We start from the raw sequence: 27,965 nt of genomic DNA, 5'->3' as shown, positions 1-27,965 counted from the left end.
TTTATTAATTGTAGTTGCTGGAAGGTTTATTTTCCTGCCGGACTCTGTAGAGTACTCAGCAAGAGACTGAAAAAGTAAAATGAATGTCATTTAGATCCAGTTCACACCAGCATTTATTACTCTTTTTGCTTTCTATTTCACTGAAAATTGGAACAGAAGATCCCAGAGGAAGAACATTTCTAATCATTAAAAAAGGAGAGGTGGTTCTTATTCTGTAACATTTTTGTTTTTACAATAAATAGAAATTTAATGGGGTATTCCACTCTTATACGTTTATGGCATATTCATAAGATATGCCATAAATGTGTAGTAGATGTTGATCCAATCAATGGGATGTGTATCTAAAGAACGTGGCCCTGATACATGCCACTGTCAATGGAGAACGGTCAGAATTTCTGACCATATATCCTGTCATTTGATATATGTCCTGAGGAAGGGGGCTGTGACCCTTGAAACGCGTTGACCTGTATCTTCTTTGTGAATAAAAGACATGGATTAGCATTACCTGCCTCCTGGATTTGGTGATGAGCGCGGCATGACACTCGTCTTTCCTGATAACCATTTATGCTAATTTCCCAATGAATAACATTTTTACTAACATTGACCTAGAAAACCATTTATAATCTGTCTCCTACATACATCTCCAAACTAATCTCTTGATATCCTTCTTACACGTAATCTCAAGTCCTCACAAGACCTGTTCTCCTCCATACTTGTCCAGTTCCTCGCCCAGTCGCCTCCAAGTCTTCTCCAGAACATGCCCCATCCTCTGAAATTCTGTGCCCCAACATGTCCAATTTTCTCCAATATTCAAAACCCTCAGTCAGAAAACCCATCTCTTTAAGAAAGCTTACAGCCCACAATGACCCTGTTGTCACCTCACCTGTAATTAAGGTTCTGTTCTTTTCTGACTTGTTTCTGTTGCCTTTTTACTAATAATAACTAGCTGCTAATGCCCATATGATAAGAATGAAAACCTAATAAACACATCTTACATGAGTGAGATATTTAAGGATTTGTTACAAAATGGATCATAATGCATTGTGAATTGACCATGGATCCTGTAAACATGCTAACAGCGTATACAGAGCCTAAAATATTTCTTTCAATCCTGGGCCACATGCACACGTTGAGTATTTGGTGAGATTTTTACCGGTAGTATTTGTAAGGCCACGTGTAGACGTTGAGTATTTGGTGAGGTTTTTACCTCAGTATTTGTAAGGCAAAACTAGGAGTGGGACAATCAGAGGAAAAGTAGAATAGAAACACGAGCACCACTTCTGTATTTCTTAAATAAGATAGGATCTTATGTTATTTTTTGCCTCGAAAGATGGGCTAGGGCTTATTTTCAGGGGATGTCTTATTTTTTTTTTCATGGACAGCAATCCATATTTTTTCTTGAACAAAAAAAAAATCAACATTTATTCAGATATAGTCATATCTCATTCTGGAACATCAAAATAACTCACCAAAAACTGTGTAACACGTGTGTGTATCTATGTATGTATTTGATTATCCACACACACATACACTGCACACCCATACCAGATTCTCCCTTAGGGCTCTTCTCCACTGGCGTTTTTTTAATCACAGCGATAATCGGCTCAAAATGTGAGTCGAGTATCCTGCGTGTGATCTGCATGTGATCTGCGTACGGTGTGTGGTTTTTTTCCTCACATAGCATCCGTATGACATGTGAGCGTCATGCGAGTGCTATGTGAGTTTTTAGGTAAGCAGCGTCAGACTGGCTACAGGGGAACTCTCCTGTAAAACCAGTCCTGGCCGCGGTTACCTGCACTGAGCTCCAGAGCTGTCACCTGACCTCCAGCATTCTGCCTGATCTGTCCGCAGCTGTGCTGACCTGAACAGCAGTCGCCGGGGAATCAATCACTCGGCGCTCGCTGTTCAGGCTGCAGTCTGGAGCTCTGGTGACAGCTCCGGGGTTCAGTGCATGTAACCGCGGCCAGGACTGGTTTTACAGGAGATTTCTCCGGTAGCCAGTCTGACGCGGTATGCAAGTGTCAGGATCCGTGTGACATGTGTATGCCACCCGGATTCTGACTTTTCTCTCACCCCCATAGAATTTCATGGGGGTGAGAGAGCTAAGAATCGCATCAAATCGCAGCATGCTGCGATTTGAAGGTGGAACCGTGTATAGACGTAAAAAAACGGGTAAAAGGAGACAGCCTCATAGGAAATCATTACACAGATTGCAATCCGTTTTTTCAAGTGATTGAATTTGGAGAAAAAAAACGCCAGTGGAGAAGAGCCCTTAGGCCTCTTCTCCACTAGCGTTTTTTTTTCTCCAAATTCCATCGCATTGAGAAACGGATTGCAATCTTGCAAATGGTTTCTAATGATGCTGTCTCCATTTCCCTGTTTTTCTCAGACGATACACGGGCTCTCCTTGAAATCGCAGCATGCTGCGATTTGATGCAATTCTCAGCTCTCTCACCCCCATGCAAGTCAGAATCCGGGTGGCATGCGCATGTCACACGGATCCTGACACTTGCATACCGCGTCAGACTGGCTACCGGAGGAATCTCCTGTAAAACCAGTCCTGGCCGCGGTTACATGCACTGAACACCGGAGCTGTCACCTGAGCTCCAGACTGCAGCCTGAACAGCGAGCGCCGAGTGATGGATTCCCCGGCGATTGCTGTTCAGGTCAGCACAGCTGCAGACAGATCAGGCAGAACGCTGGAGCTCAGGTGACAGCTCTGGAGCTGAGTGCAGGTAACCCCGGCCAGGACTGGTTTTACAGGAGATTTCTCCCGTAGCCAGCCCTACACTGCTTACCTAAAAACTCACATAGCACTTGCATAACGCTCACATGTCATACGGATGCTATGTGAGGAAAAAAACACACACTGTACGCATATCACACGCAGATCACACGCAGGATACTCGACTCACATTTTGAGCCGAGTATCGCTGTGATTAAAAAAACGCCAGTGGAGAAGAGCCCTTATGCCAGTCCTACATACCATCCTTTTTCCTATTCAGTTCTATTGGACTCCAGCAATTAAGAGAACTTTGGTCACATGACTGAAGTCACCAAAGGTCCTTAAACAATCTTAACCTCGGAATACAAATGTTGGAGGTCCCTAAGAGAGTGGGGGCCCTGAGAGCTTGTGCAGCTTGACTCCCCCTAACACTGGCCATGACTATAACTAGGGCTTACTTTTGAAGTAGGGTTTATATTTCCAGCATACTTTAACCCCTTCAGCCCCCGGGAACTTTCCGTTTTTGCATTTTTGTTTTTTGCTCCCCTTCTTCCGAGAGCCGTAACTTTTTTTGTACCATATGGTGTACTGGAAAACAGCAAAAAAATTCCAAGTGTGGAAAAACTGCAAAAAAAGTGTGATGGCACAATAGTTTTTGGGATGTTTTATTCACGGTGTTCCCTATATGGTAAAACTGATATGTGGGTATGATGCTTGAGGTCGGTACGAGTTTGTAGACACCAAACATGTATAGGTTTACTTGTATCTAAGGGGTTAAAAAAAATTCACAAGCTTGTCCAATAAAAGTGGCGTACGTTTTGCGCCATTTTCCGAAACCCGTAGCGTTCTCATTTTTTGGAATCTATGGCGCACTGATGGCTTATTTTTTGCGTCTCGAGCTGACGTTTCTAATGGTACCATTTTTGCGCAGATGCTACGTTTTGATCGCCTGTTATTGCATTTTGCGTAAAACTTGCGGCAACCAAAAAACGTAATTTTGGCATTTGGAATTTTTTTTCCACTACGCCGTTTACCAATCAGATTAATTGATTTTATATTTTGATAGATCGGGCATTTTTGAACGCGGCGATACCAAATATGTGTATATTTTTTTTTTTTTGTAAACCCTTTAATTTTCAATGGGATGAAAGGGGGGTGATTGAAGTTTTAGGTTTTTGTTTTTTTTTATTTTTTAAAACTTTTCTTTTACTTTTTTTTTTTTATTTTACTAGTCCCCCTAGGGGGCTATAGCGATCAGCAATCCGATCGCTCTGCCCTATCTGCTGATCATAGCTATACAGCTGTAAACAGGAGATACGGTCACTTCCTGCTTCACTGGCCTCCCGGCCGAGTGAAAACGAAAGTGACTTGTCATAGCTGCAGGCGTCATCACATGACCCTGTGCTACCATGGCAACCACCGAAAGTCACGTGATCGCTCACGTGACATCCGGTGGGGGCGGCGGTAAGTAAAAATTGTGACCGCGCATATATACAGCTCGCTGCTAGACTTTGGCAGCGAGATGTAAGGGGTTAATGTTACGGGTGGAATGCAATTCCACTCGTAACATGCAGGCACACATGTCAGCTGTTGAAAACAGCTAATATGTGCGCCGATCGCCGCATCCTGCCTGCGGCAGGGGGCGGGGCTTAGCGGCACACGCTCCATGAAGGAAAGATCCGTCAAAGGTCATTAAGGGGTTAAAAATCCTGTAAAATCATACATTTGAGATAGGTCTTATTTTCTGAGAAACATGGTACTCTTGTCCACTTGGCCTTAGAGTCTACAGCTTGAAATACACTTTAGTCAGCTTCTAGTCAAATTAGATGTCTCTCTGGGCCACTATGGCCTAAGAAATACATGCGTGACCAAGCGTGTTGTATTCTCAATAGAAAAGGGCAGTAAGCTGTTGCCAGAAACCTTTGACAATTTCTTATCTTTCTTAACAGAAAAAGATTGGGAAGTTAAAATCTATCATCGGGATACAGATAGGAGGCCCCTATACACAGATTATCAGCTGGTCACATCGAAGCCTTTCTAATTAATGTAACAATTTTTTTTTATATATTTAAATACCTACCATTGTAAGGGATATCCAGCACCTGTTGTGCCTGGTGCCATTCTCTGCCGGCAAATAGCGGTCCTGCCAGGGATTCAGCGCCTTCCGCTGACATCTCATCGACTAAACAGTGGCTTCTTTTCTGCTCTGCTTTTTCGAGGGGGCATGACTGCCGATGTCATGCTGATTGACAGCCGGCTCCCCACTGCCTAACTGCAAGAAGCTGGCTGTCAATTAGCAGCCATGCCCGTGACAGAGCAGCACGGAGAAGAAGAGCTGCTCTATTGATGTAAAGCTGCTGAATCATCGTCAGGAGCGGTCCGTGACTACTCTGTGCCAGCGCTAGGTACAGTAGGAAGGTAGTTACCTCTGTTGAGAACTAATTGCTTGTTAAGCGGGCTTTTCACGAGGCGATAGATTGTACGATATGTCGTCGGGGTCACGGTTTTCGTGACGCACATCCGGCATACCGCACGACGTCGTCTCGTGTGACACCTCCTAGCGACGCAGTAACGCTCACAAATCGTGAGTCGTGTACTCGTCGCTAGGTTTCATAAAATTGTTTAATTAAAATGGCGGAGGTTGTTCATCGTTGACGTGGCATCACACGTTGCGCCGTGTGACACCACGGGAACGATGAACAGCAGCTTTACCTGCCTCCCGCGGCACCCGACGGCTTAATGGAAGGAAGAATGTGGGCGGGATGTTTACATCCCGCTCATCTCCGCCCCTCCGCTTCTATTGGCCGCCTGCCGTGTGACGTCGCTGTGACGCCGAACGTACCGCCCACACCAGGAAGTGGACGTTCGTCACCCACAGCGAGGTCGTCCGGAAGGTAAGTATGTGTGACGGGGGTAAACGAGTTTGTGCGCCATGGGCAACTAATTGCCCGTGACGCAAAAACGACGGGGCAGGTACGATCGATTGTGCTATCGCACAATCTATCGTCTCGTGTAAAGCAGGCTTTAATTTTAAGACACATAATAAAAAAAACATCCTGGGTAAACCCTTTAAGCAGATGTACTGTAGGCGAGTATAAAACTTGACATTTGTGCTTTTTCTTTGTTTTTTTTTGCATCTACAGAGAGACGAAGATGATTCTTGCATTCTGTTGGGATCCTGGAACACAGATTCCAAGGAGGTGGAGAGAATAGAAGAGTTAGAGCAACCTTCTACCCAGACAGAATTGGACCATCAGATATTGGTAGAGGTAAATACTGTATTATTGCAGAGTGTTTGATCCACACCGTTCATTGCTGGCTTTTCAGGATGATAGGTGCCTAATATTTGTAAACCTACCTCTGGAATTGCTGTGATAAACCAAATTTAAACTCCTCTTGTGAACTGATGTGCCTTTAAAAAAAAAAAAAAATATATATATATATATATATATATATATACATACATGCATAATTGCCAGTTGTGGATGTAACTATATCCCACAATGCACTGTCAGTTGCACAGCCGCAGTTCGCACCCACATCATAGCCATGGTAACCAGGGACAACAGTGCAGGCGGAACCCATATTGTGGGCTGAGTAAGCACAATTCTGTTCCCAGTCTAACATTGTGCTACCCATACCACATCCAGGTATAATGAGGTGTGGTGTTTTAAATTACACATTTGCGATGTCACGAGCAGTAAGGAGGCGTGGCCGGGTATGTCCGCCCTTGCCTTACATCGCCATGCTTTGAGCAATGTTGCGGCGAGCGATGAGACATGGTGGCACTGATGAGACCTGACGAGACATGGCGGCACTGACGAGAGAGAGAGAAAGAAAAAAAAAAAATACATACTGTATCACCTCCAATTATAGTCACAACAGCTTACAAGAGACCATATAGTGTAAACACACACAGCACACAGGGGAGACATCACATATTGAACACAGCTCAAGAAACACAACACCAGATACTAATAAACAGCACACAACAAGGAAGATACAGTGCACAGAGGTGAAAGAGGTCAAATGAAGCAACACATATAATACACATGCAGAGGGATGACATACAACAGATATATTGGAAAGCGGAAATAGTGTGACACATGTCCACTGCTCCTGTCAGCACCACTAAGCATACACAGATGTTCATTTTTCTGCACTCCCGATGCAATAGCCTATTTCTAGTATAATATATATATATATATATAATCCACAATATAGAGATGAATAGGTCGCACTCCAAAGGTCAAATAAAGGAAATCTCTTTATTCCACGGTCACATCAGGGGTACAGGTAGTGAGGGAGGATGAGGGTGTGCCACGTCCGACGTGGCACACCCTCATCCTCCCTCACTACCTGTACCCCTGATGTGACCGTGGAATAAAGAGATTTCCTTTATTTGACCTTTGGAGTGCGACCTATTCATCTCTATATTGTGGATTTTATATCGTCTTCGCTTTGGGACACGCACCCAGGTCTCCACCAGCATGAAAGCACAGTTCTACTAGCCATACCAGGGATCAGCAGTGCCCGGTATCCTCCACTCAGCTTATATATATATATATATATATATATATATATATATATATATACAGTATATATAGTTGTTTTGGTGTGTTAGCACTTAAAGAAAGTCATTTAAGAAATAAACATGTTTTTTGCGTTTTCTTTTTTTTACTCCCCTTTTTGCAAGTAATATACCATAACTATTTTACATTTTTGTCCACACAGACGCATGAGGACTTGTTGTTTTGTGCGTAAATTTTGAATGACAACATCCATTTTACCAAATAACCTGGCATCATGATTCTTCTCCTCATTACAATTACAGCAATACCAAAATATATTTTTTGGATTGTGCTACTATTTTTCGTTACATGTTTATTTTTCAGTCAATTAAGCTGTGTGAGAGCTTTTTTTTCTTTGTGTGGATGAGACAGTGCTTTTACCATTTAGGGATAGATGCGAAGCTTGGATCTTGTTTTACAGCATTTCCTTTTGATTTTGATTTTGGGCCAAACAAAAACATACAATTTTGCCCTTTTGATTTTTTTTCTTCTGTTTACGGTGTTTACTGATCAGATTAATTTTACATTTTGATAGCTCGGACTTATTTGGATGCAATTATACCACAGTGTTCCTGTATGTTGCAAAAATCACCTCATCAGTCTCCTTTGAAGCCCAGCTATAAGGCTGGGTACTGTGATGAGAGACATAGAGGTATATGACAGTCCCAAGGCTATCATAGTAACTCATCAGCTGCCCAGCAATGTCATCAGAATAATAAGTCCACATAAGGACTAAAGTAAAAAAGTGATTTTTTTAAAAAAATATTTTTAAAAAAATCACAAATAATAAACAAACAAAAAAAAACCCACTATTTAACCCCTTCCGTGATTTTTTTTTTTAAAAAAGCAGCCCAGAAAATGCTTTTTTCTTCAAACCGCCGAAAAAAGGGGAATAAAACGCAATCAAAAAGTCACATGTAAATAAAAATGGTATCACTGAAAACTTAATCATGTCCTGCAACAGACAGGCCCCCAATTCAGCACAATCAGAGGAAAAGTAAAAATTCTATAGCTCTTAGAGTACAGCAGTACAAAAACAATTATTTTTTCAGTAAAATTATTGTTATTGTGTAATAGCTGCAAAACATATAAAAATGATATACGGTAAATGTGCTATCGCTGTAATCGTACTGACCTGAAGAATAAAGCTGTCTTATCAACTTTACCACACAGTAAACCATGTGGAAGCAAAACAAAAAAGAATTCCTAAATTGCTGTTTCATATTCATTCTGCCTCTCAAAAATTGCAATAGGAAATGATCAAACGGTATTATGTGCCCAAAAGTGGTTCCAATACAAACGTCAATTCACCCTGCAAGAAACAAGCCCTAACATGACTCTGTCAGCAGAAATATAGAAAAATTATAGTTTGCAAAATATGATGTTGCAAAAACGTTTTTTTGTAATGTGTTTTTTGATAGTAGCCATATTTAAAAAATATAAATAAATCTGGTATCGCTGAAATCGAAACGACCCAAAGTTATCTTATCACTCATACCACACGGTGAATGACGTAAAAAATAAATAAAACTAATACTTGACCTGATGTTGGTCTGTTCATTATTCGACCCACAGATTGCAGTAAGGCTCAGCTCACATGTATCCTGCACTCTATGCTGAGTGCTTACACGGGGGTTACATGTAAATCTCTGAAATATGTGATTCAGACAATTCTCCTGACAGAACATTCACTATAGTGAGGCAGAGGGAGTAATTTTAGACTCTCTCTGGCCTATAGTCCTGTGGTGTCCATCTTTTTAAGCGTGTGTAAAAGCATGGTTGGCAACAGTCTTCTGTACTTCTGAAAAGACAGACATCACTGATCAGAGAACAGATGAAGTCCAGAGTAACTCTGATGCCTCATTATATTGAAGGGATCCCTTGGAGGTTTCATCTGAATCATGTCATTTAGAGATTTAGATGGAAACCCTCTGCATAACCCACAGGATAAATGTGATCCACATTGACAGTTGAAACCAGAAGTTTACATACACTATCTAAAAAGACACATCTGCATGTTTTTCTCAGTATCTGACATGAAAACAAAATAAACCTTTCCCATTTAATGTCATTTAGGATTATTAAAATTATTTATATTTGCCAAATGCCAAAATATTGAGAGAGAATGTTTTAAGGCATTTTAAGTACTTTCTGCAAAGTGAAAGGTTTACATACACTAAGCGTACTATGCCTTTAAACAATATGGCACAGCCCATATGATGATATAATGTCTTTGGATGCTTCTGATTGGTTTATTGGCAACATCTGAGTTAATTAGAAACTTACCTGTGATGTATTTTAATGCATACCTGAAATACACTGCTTCTTTGTGTAGCATCACGGGAAAGTCAAAAGAAATCAGCCAAGATTTCAGCAAGAGAATTGTGAACTTGCACAAGTCTGGTTCATCCTTGGGCACAATTTTTAGATACCTGAAGTTGCCTCATTCATCTGTACAAACAATTATACGCAATTACAAACAAGATGGGAATATCAAGTCATCATACCGCTCAGGAAAGAGATGGGTTCTGTGTACCAGAGATCAACATGCTTTGGTCAGATTTGCATATCAACCCAAGAACAAAAGCAAAAGACCTTGTGAAGATGCTGATGGAAGCTGGTAAGATTGTGTTATTATCCACAGTGAAACAAGTACTGTATCAACATGAGCTGAAAGGCCACTCTGGCAGGAAGAAGCCATTACTGCAAAAGAAACATGAAAAAGCCAGATTAATGTTTGCAAATGTACACAGGAACAAGACCTTAATTTTTGGAGAAATGGCCTGTGGTCTGATGAAACCAAAATTAAACCTGCTTGGCCATAATGGTCACCATTACATTTGGAGGAACAGGGGAGAAGCTTTGAAGCCTAATAACACCATCCCACCTGTGAAACATGGGGATGGCAGCATCATGTTGTGGGGTTGTTTTGCTGCAGGAAGGACTCTTGCACTTTACAAAATAAATGGCGTCATGAGGAAAGAAGGTTATGTGGCAATACTGAAGCCACATCTCAAGACATCAGCCAGAAACTTAAAACTTGAGCAGAAATGGGTCTTCCAAATGGACAATGACAAAGTGGCTTAAATATAACAAAGTCAATGTTTTGGCATGACCATCACAAAACCCTGATCTTAATTCTATTGAAAATTTATGGGCAAAGCCGAAAAGGCAGGTGCGAGCAAAACAACTTACAACCATGGCTTAGTTACACCAGTTCTGTTACAAAGAGGCTTAAGAATAGCAAATTCAATGTTTTGGATCAGCCATCACAAAACCTTGATTGCTGATGTATGTAAAGCGCTATGGAATTAATAGCGCTGTATAAGTAAATAAATGTTATGTATTGTTATCTCAACGCTATTAAAAATTTATGGGCAAAGCTGAAAAGGCAGGTGCGAGCAAACCGACCTACAAACATGGCTCAGTTACGCTAGTTCTGTCAGGAGGAATGGGCCCAAATTCCTACCAACTATTGTGAGAAGCTTGTAGAAGGAGATCCAAAATGTTTCACCCAAGTCATACACTTTAATGGCAGTGGTACCAAATACTAATGAAATGTATGTAAACTTTAAACTTTAGGAAAGAGAGCAAGAGTTTTTAAGGTGCAAAAGTATAAATCTTTATTTGGACACAGTGGGGGTGGACATCCAAAAGTCCATTAAAAACACATTAAAACATCAGTGACAGGAAAAGTCCCATGTATGATCATAACATTGGCAGTGGTGTACAGATACATAACATATTAACAGTTGTACAGGGAGAATATCTGGGTATTACATATCAATGAGCATTCCCTCTAGGTAACAGAACAACCTATAAGCATCACAGCATAGTGCTAGAGACGGCCCATATTTAGACGATTAGCCCTAATGGATTCCCTGCACAAACCAATATATGGTACCTATGGTGACAGTGAGCACCACTGATCAGCCAAGGGAGGTAAGAAGAAAGGGACCCCGTCAGGGAAACACCTCAAGAAGATCTACTTACGTTTTTCGATTTTTACGGGTAATAATCTTCGTCAGGGAGGAGGCATCCCATACCGCTCACTCCCGATGAGCAGGCATTAAATATCTAATGGTAAACAGCACAGACCCGGAAGTCTCGTTATCGGCGAGCGCGTCAGTGCGCCGGGCGAGATCACGCGAGACGTTGGCCGTCACGTCACATCCGCGCATGCGCGGGAGCAGGGACGCGTCTCCAAGGCTCCCGCGCATGTGCGCGACGTCAAGACGGCCGCGGCTGCGCGTGCACGACCATAGCACTGGGCGCGATCGCACAGAGACAACCGAACATCATAAAAGCAAAGGTAATTCCATTCATCAGTCCCTGTACATGTAATATACATCTTGTAAGGTTCGATATTCCTAAAGTATAATGATATTATGTGGAACGGTTCATCCATAGATTTCTTTTATGGGACAGGAAGACCTTAATTCTCCTTTCGGATAACGGATCATGTGGTTAATTTCTATGTCCTATTAACAAAAGGACACATATAAAAAAAATTACAATAGCCTGGACTTCAAGGGGAGATGCATACACCAGATACTGTGGAACTCGATGATCTCCAGGGGAGCAAGAACACACAAATGTGTATACAACTGGTGTTATAAAAACGGAGCAAAGCTCACTGATTCATTGAGACCAAATTCCCCCCTCTGTCAATCAGCCCTGCAATTGACATTTTTACTAAAATGGTGAGTGAGGATTTCAAACAGATTCCGACCAATCGGAGGTTTGATAATTTGACCCACCCTCAAAGGAGGGCCCTCACTGAATTGCAGGGCTTTCATGACATTGTCATAAAACCAGCTGACAAAGGGGGGAATATTGTGGTGCTCTCCTGTGATCAATATGAACGTGAGGTACTTAGACAACTCCGCAATAAGAGCACCTATAAGAGACTCCCCTCCAACCCCCTGGTTGCCTTTTCCACTGAACTCACCTCGATATTACGAAGGGCCCTGGACACCGGTCTCATCAACAAAAAGATGTTTGACGGATTATGTAAAAAACATCCCAGAGTAACCACATTTTATATACTGCCCAAGATCCATAAGGATGCTGTCAATCCGCCTGGACGCCCGATTGTGTCCGGCATAGAGGGTTTATGTGATCCAATCTGTAAATTTATAGATTACCATTTAAAATCTTTGGTGGAGACATTACCCTCTTATGTCCGGGACACTACGAACGTCCTTAGGCGCATTGACGGCATCTTTCTGGAGGATGACATGATCCTTGTGACAGCTGACATTGAGAGCCTCTATACTTGTATATCCCACACTGACGGAATACAGGCGGTCCGTTTCTTTCTCGAAGTGTCTGGTCGGAGTGGCGAATTGAGTGGACTGATAATCGAGCTGCTCGAGTTTACCCTGTCGCACAACTTTTTTGTCTTCAAGGATGTCTATTATTTACAACTGCGTGGCACTGCCATGGGCGCGGCCTGTGCGCCCTCGTATGCTGGCCTCTTCCTGGGTTTCTGGGAGAGGCTAGTTTTTGCTGACGAGGGCTCTGGGCTTAGCGCCCATGTGCAGTGCTGGCTAAGATATATTGACGACATCTTGTTTGTGTGGCAGGGCACGATCGAGCAGCTCGACCAGTTTATGGGACCGTTAAACCATAACAACTTTAACATCAAACTCACTCATAAAAGTAGCAGATGTAGGATTGATTTCCTTGATATCATGATCGAGGTCGATCAGAAGGGGTCAATCCAGACGGACGTTTTCCGTAAGGAAACGTCTGTAAACGCATTACTACACGCTTCATCTGCCCACAACCCTTCAATGATCCGCGCCATTCCGACCGGTCAGTACTTGAGAATGAAGCGTATATGCTCTTCCGGCAGTAATTTTGAGGCTCAGTTAGCTGATCTCAGGGATCGATTCCGTGAAAGAGGCTATAGCGGCAGAAGCATTAGGGCGGGCTATAATCGGGCCAAGAGGACCCCCCGGCTACAGCTGCTTATGGATACCTCAAACAAACAGGCAGATCGTGATGTCGCGGTGAGATTCATTGGAGCATACAACCAGGAATGGGAGACCATGCGTCACATTCTGAGGAAGCACTGGCCGGTCTTAATGACAGATCCGGCACTTGCTGAGGTACTTGCCCCAAACCCTTTGATGACCTCTAGGAGAGCAAGAAATTTAAGAGATATTTTGGTCCAGAGCCACTATGTTCCACCCCGAACAAATCCATTTGGGTCTTGTGGATCTCCACATGGTTGTTTCCCATGTGGTCACTGCGTGGCCTGCAGCAATGTCCTTCGGAGCAATACATTCAGTTCATCTGATGGACTGAAACAATTTGATATCAAGCACTACATCACGTGTGGAACCACATATGTGGTGTACTTTGCTACATGCACGTGCCCCCTGACCTACGTGGGACTCACCTCCCGAGAACTCCGCGTCAGGGTCAGGGAACACGTGAGGGACATTGCTGCGGCCAAAACAGAGAAAGATCCGACAATTTTGAAAACACTGCCCAGGCACTTCAGATCACATCACTCCTGTGACCCCTCCAAATTAAAGATAAGGGGAATTGATGTAGTAACTGGGGGGGATCAGGGGTGGTGATCTCAAGAAACGCCTGGCGCAGTGTGAGACCAAATGGATAGTGACTCTGGACACATTGGTTCCGAAAGGTCTCAATGAATCAGTGAGCTTTGCTCCGTTTTTATAACACCAGTTGTATACACATTTGTGTGTTCTTGCTCCCCTGGAGATCATCGAGTTCCACAGTATCTGGTGTATGTAATTATGGTTATTCATATCTTACCATATGTGACATTTAATCAAATTTTATGTGGTTTCTGTGAATATGCCGTCTTTTCCGTTACCTGCATCCTTTGTTCCCCCTTTTTATTCTTTTAATTGTTTTAAATCATGCCCTCGTGCATCTCCCCTTGAAGTCCAGGCTATTGTAATTTTTTTATATGTGTCCTTTTGTTAATAGGACATAGAAATTAACCACATGATCCGTTATCCGAAAGGAGAATTAAGGTCTTCCTGTCCCATAAAAGAAATCTATGGATGAACCGTTCCACATAATATCGTTATACTTTAGGAATATCAAACCTTACAAGATGTATATTACATGTACAGGAACTGATGAATGGAATTACCTTTGCTTTTATGATGTTCGGTTGTCTCTGTGCGATCGCGCCCAGTGCTATGGTCGTGCACGCGCAGCCGCGGCCGTCTTGACGTCGCGCGGGAGTCTTGGAGACGCGTCCCTGCTCCCGCGCATGCGCGGATGTGACGTGACGGCCAACGTCTCACATGATCTCGCCCGGCGCACTGACGCGCTCGCCGATAACGAGACTTCCGGGTCTGTGCCGTTCAGCATCAGATATTTAATGCCTACTCATCGGGAGTGAGCGGTATGGGATGCCTCCTCCCTGACGAAGATTATTACCCGTTAAAAACGAAACGTACGTAGGTCTTCTTGAGGTGTTTCCCTGACGGGGTCCCTTTCTTCTTACCTCCCTTGGCTGATCAGTGGTGCTCACTGTCACCATAGGTACCATATATTGGTTTGTGCAGGGAACCCATTAGGGCTAATCGTCTAAATATGGGCCGTCTCTAGCACTATGCTGTGATGCTTATAGGTTGTTCTGTTACCTAGAGGGACTGCTCATTGATATGTAATACCCACATATTCTCCCTGTACAACTGTTAATATGTTATGTATCTGTACACCACTGCCAATGTTATGATCATACATGGGACTTTTCCTGTCACTAATGTTTTAATGTGTTTTTAATGGACTTTTGGATGTCCACCCCCACTGTGTCCAAATAAAGATTTATACTTTTGCACCTTAAAAACTCTTGCTCTCTTTCCTCATGTTATGCTATCGAGTTTGTGCTAATGGTTGGGGTCCAGCAGTATCTGGACCCACCTTTCATGTTATATGGTATTTTGGAGTATTTTTCCCTTAAACTTTAAACTTTGCAGAAAGTAATAAAAATGTCTTAATCATTCTCTCTCTCTCATTATTCTGGCATTTATAAAAATAATTTTGGTTCCTAATTGACCTAAAATGGGAAAGGTTTATTTTGATTTCATGTCAGATAGTGAGAAAAACATGCAGATGTGTCTTTATAGATAGTGTATGTAAACTTCTGGTTTTAACTGTATATGTAAGATGTTCCCAATAAAAGCTTCAACTCAATCCACAAAAAAACCAAGCCCCCACTCAGGTCCGTTTTCTGTAAATGGAAATATAGGGGGTTTCATATTACTGGTAATACAAAGATTCAGGAAAAGCGCTATGGTTCTCCCACAAAAGAAGTCTAGCAAAATCTACACTCCCAAATCAAAACGCCACCCCTTCCTTCTGGTCCCCACAGTGTGCCTAGTCCATATTTAGCGTCCACGTTTGCCAATACTGTAGTGAGGAGAGCCTGCTTAACTTACTGGGTGCGTGTTTCCAGAAGCACGAGCTGGGCACAATGTACAGCCACTACAATGTATTAAGCACTACAATAGGAGATTTGAAATTTTCACTCTGCAACAACCATTGCTGCTTGTTTCGGGAAAACACCCATAGAGTCAAAACTGTCACTACACCTGGAGATAAATTCCCAGAGGGGAGTAGTTTTCCAAATGGAGTCACTTGGGAGGGATTCTGGCACTTAAGGCCTTTTGTATATGGTGTCTGTAAACTATTCTAGGAAAATCTATGCTAATAGGGTCAAATAGTGCTCCTTCCCTCCCTTACAAGTCTCAGCTTCTAGCTAAGCAGTACTGTCAAGCCACATTTAGGGTATTGCTATTTTCAGCAGAAATTGTGTGACACATTTTGATGCCATTTTTACCCATTTCCCTTGTGAAAATGTAACATTTGGGGCTAAAGCTAAATTTTTGTGGTAAAAATATAATTATTTTTTCTTCACCGCCCAATAGTATAAAATTCTGTGACACATCTGAATTTATTGAGAGGTGAAGTTTGTAAAATGGGGTCAGTTATGGGGGGTTCTGCTGTTCTAGCATCTCAGGGGCTCTGACAATGTGACATGGCAAACCATAACAGTAAAATCTGCATTATAATATAGCTCTCTTTCCCTTCTGAGCCCTTCCAGTGTGCCTAAAAAGACGTTCCCGATTACATTTAGGGTATTGTCGCAATCAGGAGAAATTGCACAGCTAACTATGTGTCCATTTTTCTTACAAGCCCTTATAAAAATGAAAAACTTGGGGTTAAATCGAACTTTTAGTGGTAAAAATGTAATTATTCCTTCTTCACCTCAAAATGGTTTAAAATTCTGTGAGGCACACGTGGTATGTACATGCTCACTGCACACTTAGAAGAATTGATTGAAGGGTGTAGTTTGCAAAATAGGGTCACTTATGGGGGCCTTTTTCTCTGGCAGCTAAGGGGCTCTGCCATAGTGTCATGGTACCCTCATATCATTCCAGCAAAATGGCCTTTATAATATGGCGCTCCTTCCCCTCTGAGCTTTGTACTTTGCCTCCAAAGTAGTTTTCGACCACATAGGTATTTGCGAACTCAGTAAAAATTGCATAATAAATGGTACCGTTCGTTTTCACCTATTATTAATCCTTTTTAATCCAATTCGTTTTTTTATTGAAAACACGGCAGATACAAAATCATACATGGTAATTTAAGAGAACAATTGTCAACTGCCCGCACATGAGGGCTCCATACATTAATATACTCAGAGACAATCCAGTTACAATTCCTCTGCCTTACACTTTAACCACACAACAACATGGGGAGGGAGGAGAGGGGAGGAAAGATGGGGACTTCATTCAAGTAAGGGGGAACAAGAACAAAGGGGGAGGGGAAGAAGGTAGGGTTGGGGGGGAATTGGGGGGGGGGAGTTAGTAGGGGTACAGGGTTAGATGCCTGCCTGCATTACCAACCCCAGTCCACCAGCCGGGGCCATCAACTCCTCCTAGATTTCTCTCATAAACTGCTGCCTCAGTCAGGGTCTCAATGCTTTAGCCCCCTGGCTAGCCGAGCCAGGGCTATAATTCCATCAGCTCTATCTCAACTAGGTGCTCTTTGCCCGGGGAATAGTTGTGTAATAGGTGTTGCATGGCTGGATGACAGCCAGGGTTCCCATATTATAAGAATTCTAGTTTTTTGTTTTAGGGAGTGGGCAAGGCAGTATTCAGATTGGCATTGTTGGTCGATCCTACTATATAACTCGGCTCCAGAGGGAGCTTCAGTGGCCTTCCACGAATGGCTCAGACACTGTCTGGCAGCTATTAGAATTTGCACAATCAGTCCCCTAAAATTCTGCGGGTACGAGTCTATGCCCAAATTCAGAACTGCCAGCCCTGGGTTGGGGTTGGTGTGCACACCTGTTATTTCACTAATGAGTCTGAAAACTGCTATCCAAAAAGGTTGGACGCTCGGACAGTACCACCAACAGTGTCCCAGTGATCCCCTCTGGAGGCAGCCCTTCCAACAGAGCGGTGAGTAGTTGGGAATGTAATGCACCAATTTTGCCGGCGTATGGTACCAACGTAGATGCACCTTTTTCAGCTGTTCCAAATGGTTAATGCATTTTGAGGATCTTTGCACCCACTGTGTCGCAGTATGCCACGCCGAGGGGGAGGTGTTAATGCCTAAATCTGATTCCCATTTAGTCATGTATGGGAGCTTTTGCTCGTCAGAGGGGTTGTTCAACCATTTGTAGGTTAAAGAGATTCCCGGTTGCCTCATTAGTTTTTTAAACAATAGTGCCTTAACAGTGGGTAAGGTCGGGTTTGATCCCGGGGGGAATTTTGTGCTTAGAAAATGGCGAATCTGCAGGTGTTGATAAAAACACCCCTTTAGGGAGGGGTGCTCCCGAAGTATATCGTTGAAGGGCCTAATCTCTGCACCATCGTAAAAGTCCGCCAAAACTCCAAAACCCGCTGATTCCCATCTACTCAAATTTGTATATGGAATGTGGGATTCTATTGCTCTGAGCGAAATTTCTGACAGCGGGACCTGGATCTTAGGGATCATCTCACTGCGCCATATGGCTATCGATGCTGTCATAGTAGGGAGACACAGGGTGGACCTAGTACGTTTTAGATATTCCACCTCCATCAGTTTCCTCGTCGAACCCTGGTCTATCAGAGAGTTCTCAAGTTGAACCCACCTATGGGAGCTCTCCGTGTTCCACCATTCTTTGAGTGATTCTATAAGAGAAGCTTTATAATAGGCCATCACATTAGGCGTACCCAGACCTCCCATTCCATATGGCAGATGCATAATCTTACTAGCAACTCTAGCTCTTTTATTACCCCAAATAAACTTATTGGTCATCGACTGCAGTTTTATCAAATATCTATATGGAATTTTAAGAGGGAGACACCTAAACATATACAGCAGCTTAGGAAGGAACGTCATGTTAAAGGATTGAATTCTCGCCATCCAAGATAGCGACAACTTCTCATACCTGCCTAGAGCCTGACCTACGTTTTTGAGTAGGTGATCGAGATTGGATCTGATGAGGGAATGGGTTGGTGTCAAACGGATACCTAGATAAGGGATACTGTCTTCGCACCACTGGAAAGGAAAGGCTGCCTCCAAAATCCTTCTGGACCTTGCGGGTACATTAAATGGTAGTACTAAGGACTTAGTGGCATTCAATTTGTAATAAGACACCTCAGAAAAGGTCGACAGGGTGGACATCACTGCTGGAAAGGAATATTCAAGGTTAGTACATGATATTATTACATCATCCGCATATAGACCCAATTTATGTTCATGCTCCCCTACCCTTATACCAGTTATGTTCGGGTTCACCCTAATTGCCTCCGCCAGAGGTTCCACCACCAGAGCAAAAACAATAGGGGACAGCGGGCACCCCTGGCGGGTGCCATTGGTTATAGAAAATTTTAATGAGCGAAAACCCGAGGCTAGAACTGAAGCATTTGGGTGAGAGTACAAGGCCAAAACAGATGACTTAATTCTTCCTTCAAAACCAAATTTCATAAGCACTCTTTCCAGATATCCCCAGTGCACCCTATCAAAGGCCTTTTCGGCGTCGAGTGACAAGAATACACCAGGGACACCCGACTTCTCCATCACCCCAATTAAATCCAGCATCCGCCTGGTGCCATCTTTGGATTGCCTGCCCGCCACAAAACCCACCTGATCCGGGGCTACCAAGGAGGGGATTATTTTATGGAGTCTGGTGGCTACCATTTTTGAGTAAATTTTTAAATCACAGTTGAGCAATGAAATTGGTCTGAAATTCCCAGGGGTATCTGCCGTTTTCCCCGGTTTGGGTAGTGTAGTGATAACTGCTTCTAGGTTCTCTGAGGAAATAGTCCCGGCCGTTTGCCACAAATTAAAGGTCTTTAGTAAAAAAAGGGGCTAGAATAGAGGCAAATTGCTGATAATATTCATAGGGAAGCCCATCCGGGCCTGGGGCTGAGTTTCGTTTAGAAGCTCTAATGGTGTCCAAAATTTCCTGTATAGTAAAGGGAAGATTTAAAGATTCTAATTGCCGGTCTGAGACCCGAGGCAATTCCAGACCGTCCAAAAACTCCTGAATTTTTTCCGGTGTTGGCTGAGGGGTTTGCGGGTCATCCCTCAAATTGTACAGGGCAGCATAATACTTGGCAAAGGCGTCTGCTATCCCATTAGGGTGCCTTATAAGTGATCCGTCTGGGCCCTTCAAATATTCAATTTTAGATTTAATTTCCCGTTTCTTTGTTCTTCTAGCTAGTAAGGTGCTGGCTCTATCCCCCATCGCATAAAAAGTTGATTTACTCTTTTTAAGATTATGTTCATATCTATACAACAGGAGGGATCGCAGTTGAAACCTGCAAGTAAGAATTTCCCTGGACAGTGTAGACGACGGGGAGGCCTTGTTAATAGTTTCTAAGTGTTGAATATGGGCTATAATTTCTTTAATTTCTGCTTCTCTTTGCTTTTTCAAGAATGATGCAGTTTTTAAAAACTGCCCTCTAATAACTGATTTGTGTGCAGCCCATAAGGTCTCGTCAGAGACCTCCCCATTGTCATTATGTCCAAAGTATTCCAACAGGCCTGCCACAACCTCCTCCTGAACGTTCTTTTGGTTCAGTAAACTAGTATTAAGTCTCCACTGAGGCACCATAAATCCACTAGTAGAGTCCTGTACAACCAAAGTTATCGGAGCATGATCCGACCATGTTATCAGACCCACTTCAGCACCCGTACACTTGTGAACAGTCTTACTATCCGTCAGGAAGAAGTCGATCCTGCTGTACGACCGATGCCTTGGGGGAAAGAAAGTATAGTCCCTTTCCGATGCATGAAGGTATCTCCATATGTCATGTAGATGAAACTCCGCGACCAACTGTTTCAGTTCCTTTCCTGACTTAGCGGACCCCGCCGAGCAGTCCATAGCTCGAAGAACTGGAGTGTTAAAGTCCCCGCAGATTATCTCTGACCCCTGTGTGGTGCTCCTAAACATCTGGAAAAATTTCCGGGCAAATGTTAGTTGAGATGAGTTTGGAGCGTAAATCGATGCCAAGGTATACAAAAGCCCATTCAGGAGGCACTTTAGAATAATATATCTCCCGTCTGCACCATAGCTTACATGAATCATTTTGAAAGCCACAGAGCTTTTAATCAGGATAGCCACTCCTCCTTTTTTTTTTTTTTGAGTCATTTGCAGAGAACATATGTGGAAATCTTGGATGTAGTAGCCTTTTATTGTCATCAGTAAGAAGGTGAGTTTCTTGAATACATGCTATATCACATTTGGATGCTATAACTTCTCTCCACAGCATGGATCTTTTTGCAGGAGAATTGAGACCCTTCACATTGAGAGACAGAAACTTAATACTCATGGCGAATCCCAGAAAGGACGATGTTTCCAGGCAGGCCGACTGAGAGGCATAGGGCAGGCAGAGGCAGGCAAGAGGACCAGTTAGGGAAGGTGCACGGGTGGAGGGAAAAAACAACAAAAACAAAAAAACTTGAATACTTCAGCTTCATCCTTACCGGACAGCTGGGAAGTACTTGCTCGCCATAGGCGAGAACAACAGAGGGCTTAAGTGACATCACAGGTCACATGAGAGCTACACACGCCTGCGGCTGGCGAGACTCCCTCAAGCTGGTTCCCACTCAGGATTGATCTTTTTCTTCTGAGCATCCCCCTGCTCCCGGCGTGAGTCTGAGTGCATTGTAAGAGGTAATCCCCAGGACTCAAGTAGTTTGCTCAGTTGAGGAGGGGACTGGCATACATGTGTTTTAGAATCCCTGAAGATAATCAATTTCACCGGGAATCCCCATTTATAGTGTATGTCATGCTCCCTCAGGATTCTGGAGAACTGGGAAAATTCTCTTCTTTTTGCCAGAGTTGCAGCAGACAGGTCCGGGAACACCTTTAGATCATTACATTCATCTGGGAGGATAGGGTTATCCCTCAGTATCTGGAGCACTGCTTCCTTTGTTTTATAAAAATGCAGTCGTGCCAGCGTGTCCCTGGGCAGAGTGGGGTCGATACCTTTAGGTTTAGGGATTCTATGTATTCTATCCACTATGAGATCTCTTTCTGTGTGTTCTGGGAGCAGTAGTTGGAGAAACTTGTGAAAGAAATCTGGCAGCTCTTTATCAGCTACTGACACAGGAATGCCCCTAATTTTAAGATTGTTCCTTCTGGATCTGTCTTCCAGATCCCCAAGCTTGTTTTTCAGTATTCCCACCTCCTCCTCAAGTGCTGTGTTAGCATCAATCAGATCATTGTGTGACTGAGCAAGTTCGGCCATTTTAGACTCCACATGGTCTGTACGGTCCCCCAGTGATTTGATTTCCTCTTTAACTTCTTTAATCATGTTCTTAAGATCCCTGAAATCCTCCTGCAGTGATGACCTCAGAGAACTGAGCATGGCTTGCAGCCTTTCGTCTGTGAGAGGAGTGCCTGTGACACTGCTTCCCAACCCTGTCTCTTCCTGGTGTAAGGGAGACACTGCAGCAGCAGACATCTTCTGAGGAGAGGGGGATCCCCTATCCCTGGGATAAAAGTCAGTAAGCTTGGCTGGGGGGGCCAGATTTTCGGGGTCTACCCTTTGGCATACTGTGCAGGGGGGATTACTCACTGTTTCAGAGGAGAGTTCCCAGCGATTTGAAGCAGCTTTGAGCCAGTTTGTACAGCCACAGCACAGAGCTTCTCTCTTAAGCAGCCATTGCCTTCAGCATGCAGGCCACCCCCCCTATTATTAATCCTTTTGAAAAAAAACCAAAAAACACTTTATTGAAAAAATGGGAATTTTTCATTTACTCAGCCCAATGTTATTCCATTCTGTGAATCACCTGAGGGTGAAAAATGCTCACTACTCCCCAAGATGAATTACTTGAGAGGTGTAGTTTCCAAAATGTGGTCACTTGTGGGGGGTTTCTGCTGTTTTGGCAGGTCAGGGGCTTTTCAAATGTGACAAAGCGTCCGCAGTCAAAATAGTGCTCCAAAATTCAAATAGCACTCCTTTCCGTCTGAGCCCTGCCGTGCACCCAAACAGTAGTTTTCCACCACATATGGGTTATCAGCATACTCAGAAGAAATTGCACAACAAATTATGGTCAATTGTCTCCTGTTATCCTTGTGAAATTGAAAAATTTGGGGCTACAGCAACATTTTCTGTCGCAAAAACACTGATCTCATTTCCACGCCTCAATGTTAAAAAATTCTGTGAGGCACCTGTGGGTTCAAGATGTTCCTCACAACTCTAAATAAAGATTTGTAGTTTTCAAACTGGGGTCACTTGTGAGTATTTTTTTACTCTTTAGACACATAAGGGGACTCTTCAAACGCAACATGGCATTCCAGCCAATTTTGTGCTCCAAAGGTCAAATAGTGCTGTTTCCCTTCCGAGCCCTGCCGTGTGCCAAACGGTAGTTTTTCACAACATATAGGGTATCTGCATACTCGGCAGAAATTGCTCATCTAAAGGGGCCGTCCATTTTCTTCTGTTACCTTCATGAATATACAAAATTTGGGGTTAAAGTAATATTTTTGTTGGAAAAAGTAATATTTTAATTTTTTCCTTCAACATTGCATTAATTGCTGTGAAGCACCTAAACTTGCTGACAGATTCCCTTTAAGGAGATATCCCTATGCATTTCTTCACTAATAGCTCACTGCTTTAATCATCAGGCGCTAACAGTGTATTATATAGATTAATGTGATGTGATCACATATCATCAGCATGATTGCTAGTTGGATTCGGGGCAAAATCAATAGATTTTTTAAAGGTCTAAAAGTCTCACCCCATTTTGCACCGGAATCACGCCCATCCCCAGCCACTCAGAGCCACTATAGATAAATAACGCAGCAAATATTCATAAGGTGGCACTTCTGAGTTTGAGCCATACATGTATTGTATATGCAAGTCCCACCGATGAGACCTGCATCTATTTCAGGAATGAAGCACTGTCACTCACTTATGTAATTAAAGAAGTGGTTATAATTACAAATTAATTGGAATTCAGTGATTCAGATCCCGTTGGTGGCACCTAATTCTTACTATCCATTTTTGTGAACATGCCATAAATATATATGATGAGAATTTTGCCTTAATTAGGGGTTACATGCTGTTACGTTGATTGACAGCATTTCCTCTATAAGTTTATATACTTGTAAATCTGTCAGTGTGTGAGAGCCAGAGAAGCCAGACTCTCAGGATTTTTCTAGTTCTGGCTACATTTAAAGGAATTCTGTCAGCAGACTATTTATACAGTGTGTCCACCCATATCCTGTCAACCGCCATTAACTTGTGAACGGGGGCAGCTATAGGCATAAAAGTGATGTCTAGGTATAGTAAAGTAGCCATGCGCTACGCAATGAAACCACCTATAGCGCCACCTGGTGGAAAACAACGGAGTTAGCATTTTTATCTCGAAAACGGAACGAGATAGAGAAAAAAAGTAAAATACAAAGTTGTAGGGCATCATCAATTCAATACGAATCGACACCTTGCATACAGAAATGCTATGATTAGAACGTGTAAAACTCACAAGGCTGCGGACAAGAAACTATACCTCATGTAGACCTTCCTACAAGTCATTGGGTATGGTGGCTGCGTGGAGTGGCCTCCACACTCACCTGACCTGACCCCATTGGACTTCTTTCTGTGAGGTCACATCAAAAAGCAGGTGTATGCGACCCCTCCACCAACATTGCAGGACCTACTACGACGTATCACAGATGCTTGTGCAAACGTGTCACCTACCATATTGCACAATGTGCAGCAAGATACAGTATGCTGTCCAGAGTCCAGATTTGCATTGCAGCTGATGGTGGCTACTTTGAACATCAAATATAAATGAGCGCCATATGCATGACCAGCATTCAATGTTTTGGGGGGTGGGGGGGGCCTGGGTTTCATATCATAGCATTTCTGTATGCAAGGTGTCGATTCGTATTGAATTGAATTTTTCTCTATCTCATTCCGTTTTCGAAATAAAAATGCTAACTCCGTTGTTTTCCACCAGGTGGCGCAATAGGTGGTTTCATTGCGTAGCGCATGGCTACTTTACTATACCTAGACACCATTTCTATGCCTATAGCTGCCGCCGTTCTCAAGTTAATGGCGGTGGACAGGATATGGGTGGACACACTGTATGTGCGTTTAGTTATTTCAATGACAAGTCCTGCAATACCTTGATATAGCCAGTCTGTTCCTCCATTACTGAGAAATCAGCGTTTGACGTGATATGCAAATGAGGCTGAAGAACTATTTTTTAGATCTGAAACCTCTGTCAGTCTAGCTCTGTTCCTTTTTCAGCACAACTTCTCCTGCTTTACTGAGGCTCTATGCTGTGCAACTTCAAAAGAGTCAAGCAGGAGGAGGTTGCACTTGATGGTAAATAGAGCTGGAGTGACAGAGGCTTCAGATCTACTATATCCATTTGCATATCAGCTCAAATACTGAATTATCAGTAACGGAGGAACAGACTGGCCATGTAAATTTATTGCTGGACTTGCCTTTGAAAGAGTTACATGCACAAATATATAGTTTGATGTGAAATCCTGCTGACATATTCCATTTAACCCCTTTACGATCTTGGATGTACCTCTATGTCCATGGCCGTGTCTGTCCCTTCAATGCGGGCTCCACAGTGATCCCACATTTTTTCCTTCACATGTTGGCCGATCTGACCAGCCGACATGTGCAGCTAACATGTGGTTCAGAGATCCAACCGTGCCTGTTAATGTTAACTAGATTGTGCTGCCAATGGAGGCCTCGGATGCAATCATGGGGCGCCGATGGATTGTCATCATGATAATTGGGGGTCAACTGATGACCTCTATTGCTGTCATGGCGTGCTTCCTGTGAAAGCTGAGTGTCAGCATTTACAGGAGATCAGTATGAAAATAAAACAATAAAAATATTTTAAAAAATATACACATATTTGGTATTGCCGTGTTCAAAAATGCCGGATGTATCAAAATAGAAAATCAATTAATCAGATCGGTACACAGCGTAACGAGAAAAAAAATCGAAATGCAAGAATTCCATTTATTTGGTCATCGCAACAAGCGATTAAAACACTGTATCTACCCCAAAATGGTATAATTGAAAATGCCAGCTTAGGGATCAAAAAATAAGCCATCACTAAGCCCCCGATCCTGAAAAGTGAGAATGATATGGGTCTTGGAACATGGCAACAAAAGTTAATTTCTTTTTTTTTTCCACAAATTTAGGATTTTTTTTTTCATTACTTAGATAACAGTAAAACTATACATGTTTGGTGTCTACCAGCTAATACTGACCTGGGGAATCATAGTTACAGGTCAGTTTTGCCATATAGTAAATGGGGCTTTACACGCAACGACATTGCTAACGATATGTCGTAGGGGTCACGGAATTCATGACGCACATCCGGCCTCGTTAGCGACATCGTTGTGTGTGACACCTACGAGCGAGCGATGTCAATGCGTGTGACACATATGAGCGACCGCTAACGATGTAAAATACTCACCAAAACATTGATTGTTGACACGTCGTCCATTTCCCAAATATCGTTCCTTGTTCTGGACGCAGGTTGTTCGTCTTTCCTGAGGCAGCACACATCGCTACGTGTGACACCCCAGGAACGAGGAACAACACCGTACCTGCGTCCTCCGGCAATGAGGTGGGCATGACTTTCCTGCGCCTGGTCTCCACCCCTCCGCTTCAATTGGACGCCTGCCGTGTGACGTTGCTGTGACGCTGCACGAACCGCCCCCTTAGAAAAGAGGCTGTTCGCCGGCCACAGCGACGTCGCTTGGAAGGCAGGGTGGATAAAAATCAATGTTTTTTTTAAAAAAAAAATCAAAATCGGATTTTTTTATTTAAATCGGATTTTTTTGATTTAAATCGGATTTTTTTCAATAAACTGCTTTTTGAGGAAAATATTTTACCACCCAAAGGTTCTTCCATCATGAGATAAAGCTGAGTTGTTTAACTCAGTAGAATAAAGGCTGTATATGTGTAACATTCACAATGCCATGCTCTTCCAGAGGTTTCTGTAGGATTAGTGGGCAGTTTCTCTCCTATATTATCACAGACGCTCGCTTTACTTACGCAGTTCTCAAAACTGAATTTGACTCCACAGAGGTCCCAGCCTCTTCTTCACGGCAAAAATATTACAACATGAACAGAGTTGAGAAAAAGACCTTAATCCTATTGTTCTACAAACCTATGAATACAGAATCAACCCCTTCAGTGCCAAGTCCAAGAAGTTAGACAATATGTTTCTGATTGTTTGGAGTGGAATAGATCTGCACAACACAAGAAGAATGTGAATCTAAGGCGGGCTTTGCACACTGCGACATCGCAGGTGCGATGTCGGTGGGGTCAAATTGAAAATGACGCACTTCCGGCATCGCATGCGACATCGCAGTGTGTAAAGCCTAGATGATACGATTAACGAGCGCAAAAGCGTCGTTATCGTATCATCGGTGCAGCGTCGGCGTAATCCATGATTACGCTGACGCGACGGTCCGATGTTGTTCCTCGCTCCTGCGGCAGCACACATCGCTGTGTGTGAAGCCGCAGGAGCGAGGAACATCTCCTACCGGCCTCACTGCGGCTCCCTAGGATATGCGGAAGGAAGGAGGTGGGCAGGATGTTTACATCCTGCTCATCTCCGCCCCTCCGCTCCGATTGGCCGCCTGCCGTGTGACGTCACAGTGACGCCGCACGACCCGCCCCCTTAACAAGGAGGCGGGTCGCCGGCCACAGGGACGTCGCACGGCAGGTGAGTGTGTGTGTGAAGCTGGCGTAGCGATAATTTTCGCTACGCCAGCTATCACCACATATCGCTGCTGCGACGGGGGCGGGCACTATCGCACTCGGCATCGCAGCATCGGCCTGCGATGTCGCAGTGTGCAAAGTGCCCCTAAGTGTGAGGAGGAGGAAGGGCAAGCAGACAAGAAAATGAAAGTGAAACTTTGAGCACAATACTGCAGCATAGCCACAGACAGACAAGTCTGGATCTGTTTGTGTGTACGATCTGAGGTTTATTACATTCTTTCCTTATAATGGCAGCAGGCCGTAAAAGAGACCCAGTTTGGGAATATTTTAATGAAGCTCCTTCGCCTATCGGTAAGGCAGGCATGCGTGCAAAATGCAAACGATGCAACAAAGAGATGCAAGGCCTGGTGGCGCGAATGAGGCAACATCATGAGAAGTGCGGTGATGAAGATG

General features: G+C 43.3%; 1 protein-coding gene across 4 annotated transcripts in view; it reads left to right on the top strand.

Moving 5' to 3' along the window:
* Nucleotides 1-27,965, top strand: part of SPOCD1 (SPOC domain containing 1) — a 199,447-nt gene that overhangs the window by 40,231 nt on the left and 131,251 nt on the right. For all 4 annotated transcript variants that reach the window (XM_075334134.1, XM_075334136.1, XM_075334133.1 and 1 more), the window contains one exon: nucleotides 5,869-5,994. In XM_075334134.1, the coding sequence (XP_075190249.1) occupies nucleotides 5,869-5,994 (126 nt within the window). The remainder of the gene's footprint in view (nucleotides 1-5,868; nucleotides 5,995-27,965) is intronic.

This window comes from Anomaloglossus baeobatrachus, chromosome 2 (assembly GCF_048569485.1).
Source record: "Anomaloglossus baeobatrachus isolate aAnoBae1 chromosome 2, aAnoBae1.hap1, whole genome shotgun sequence".
NCBI classification, from domain to species: Eukaryota; Metazoa; Chordata; class Amphibia; order Anura; family Aromobatidae; genus Anomaloglossus; species Anomaloglossus baeobatrachus.
Note: the sequence above shows the minus strand (reverse complement) of the source record. Positions and strands in the feature narration are given on the sequence as shown.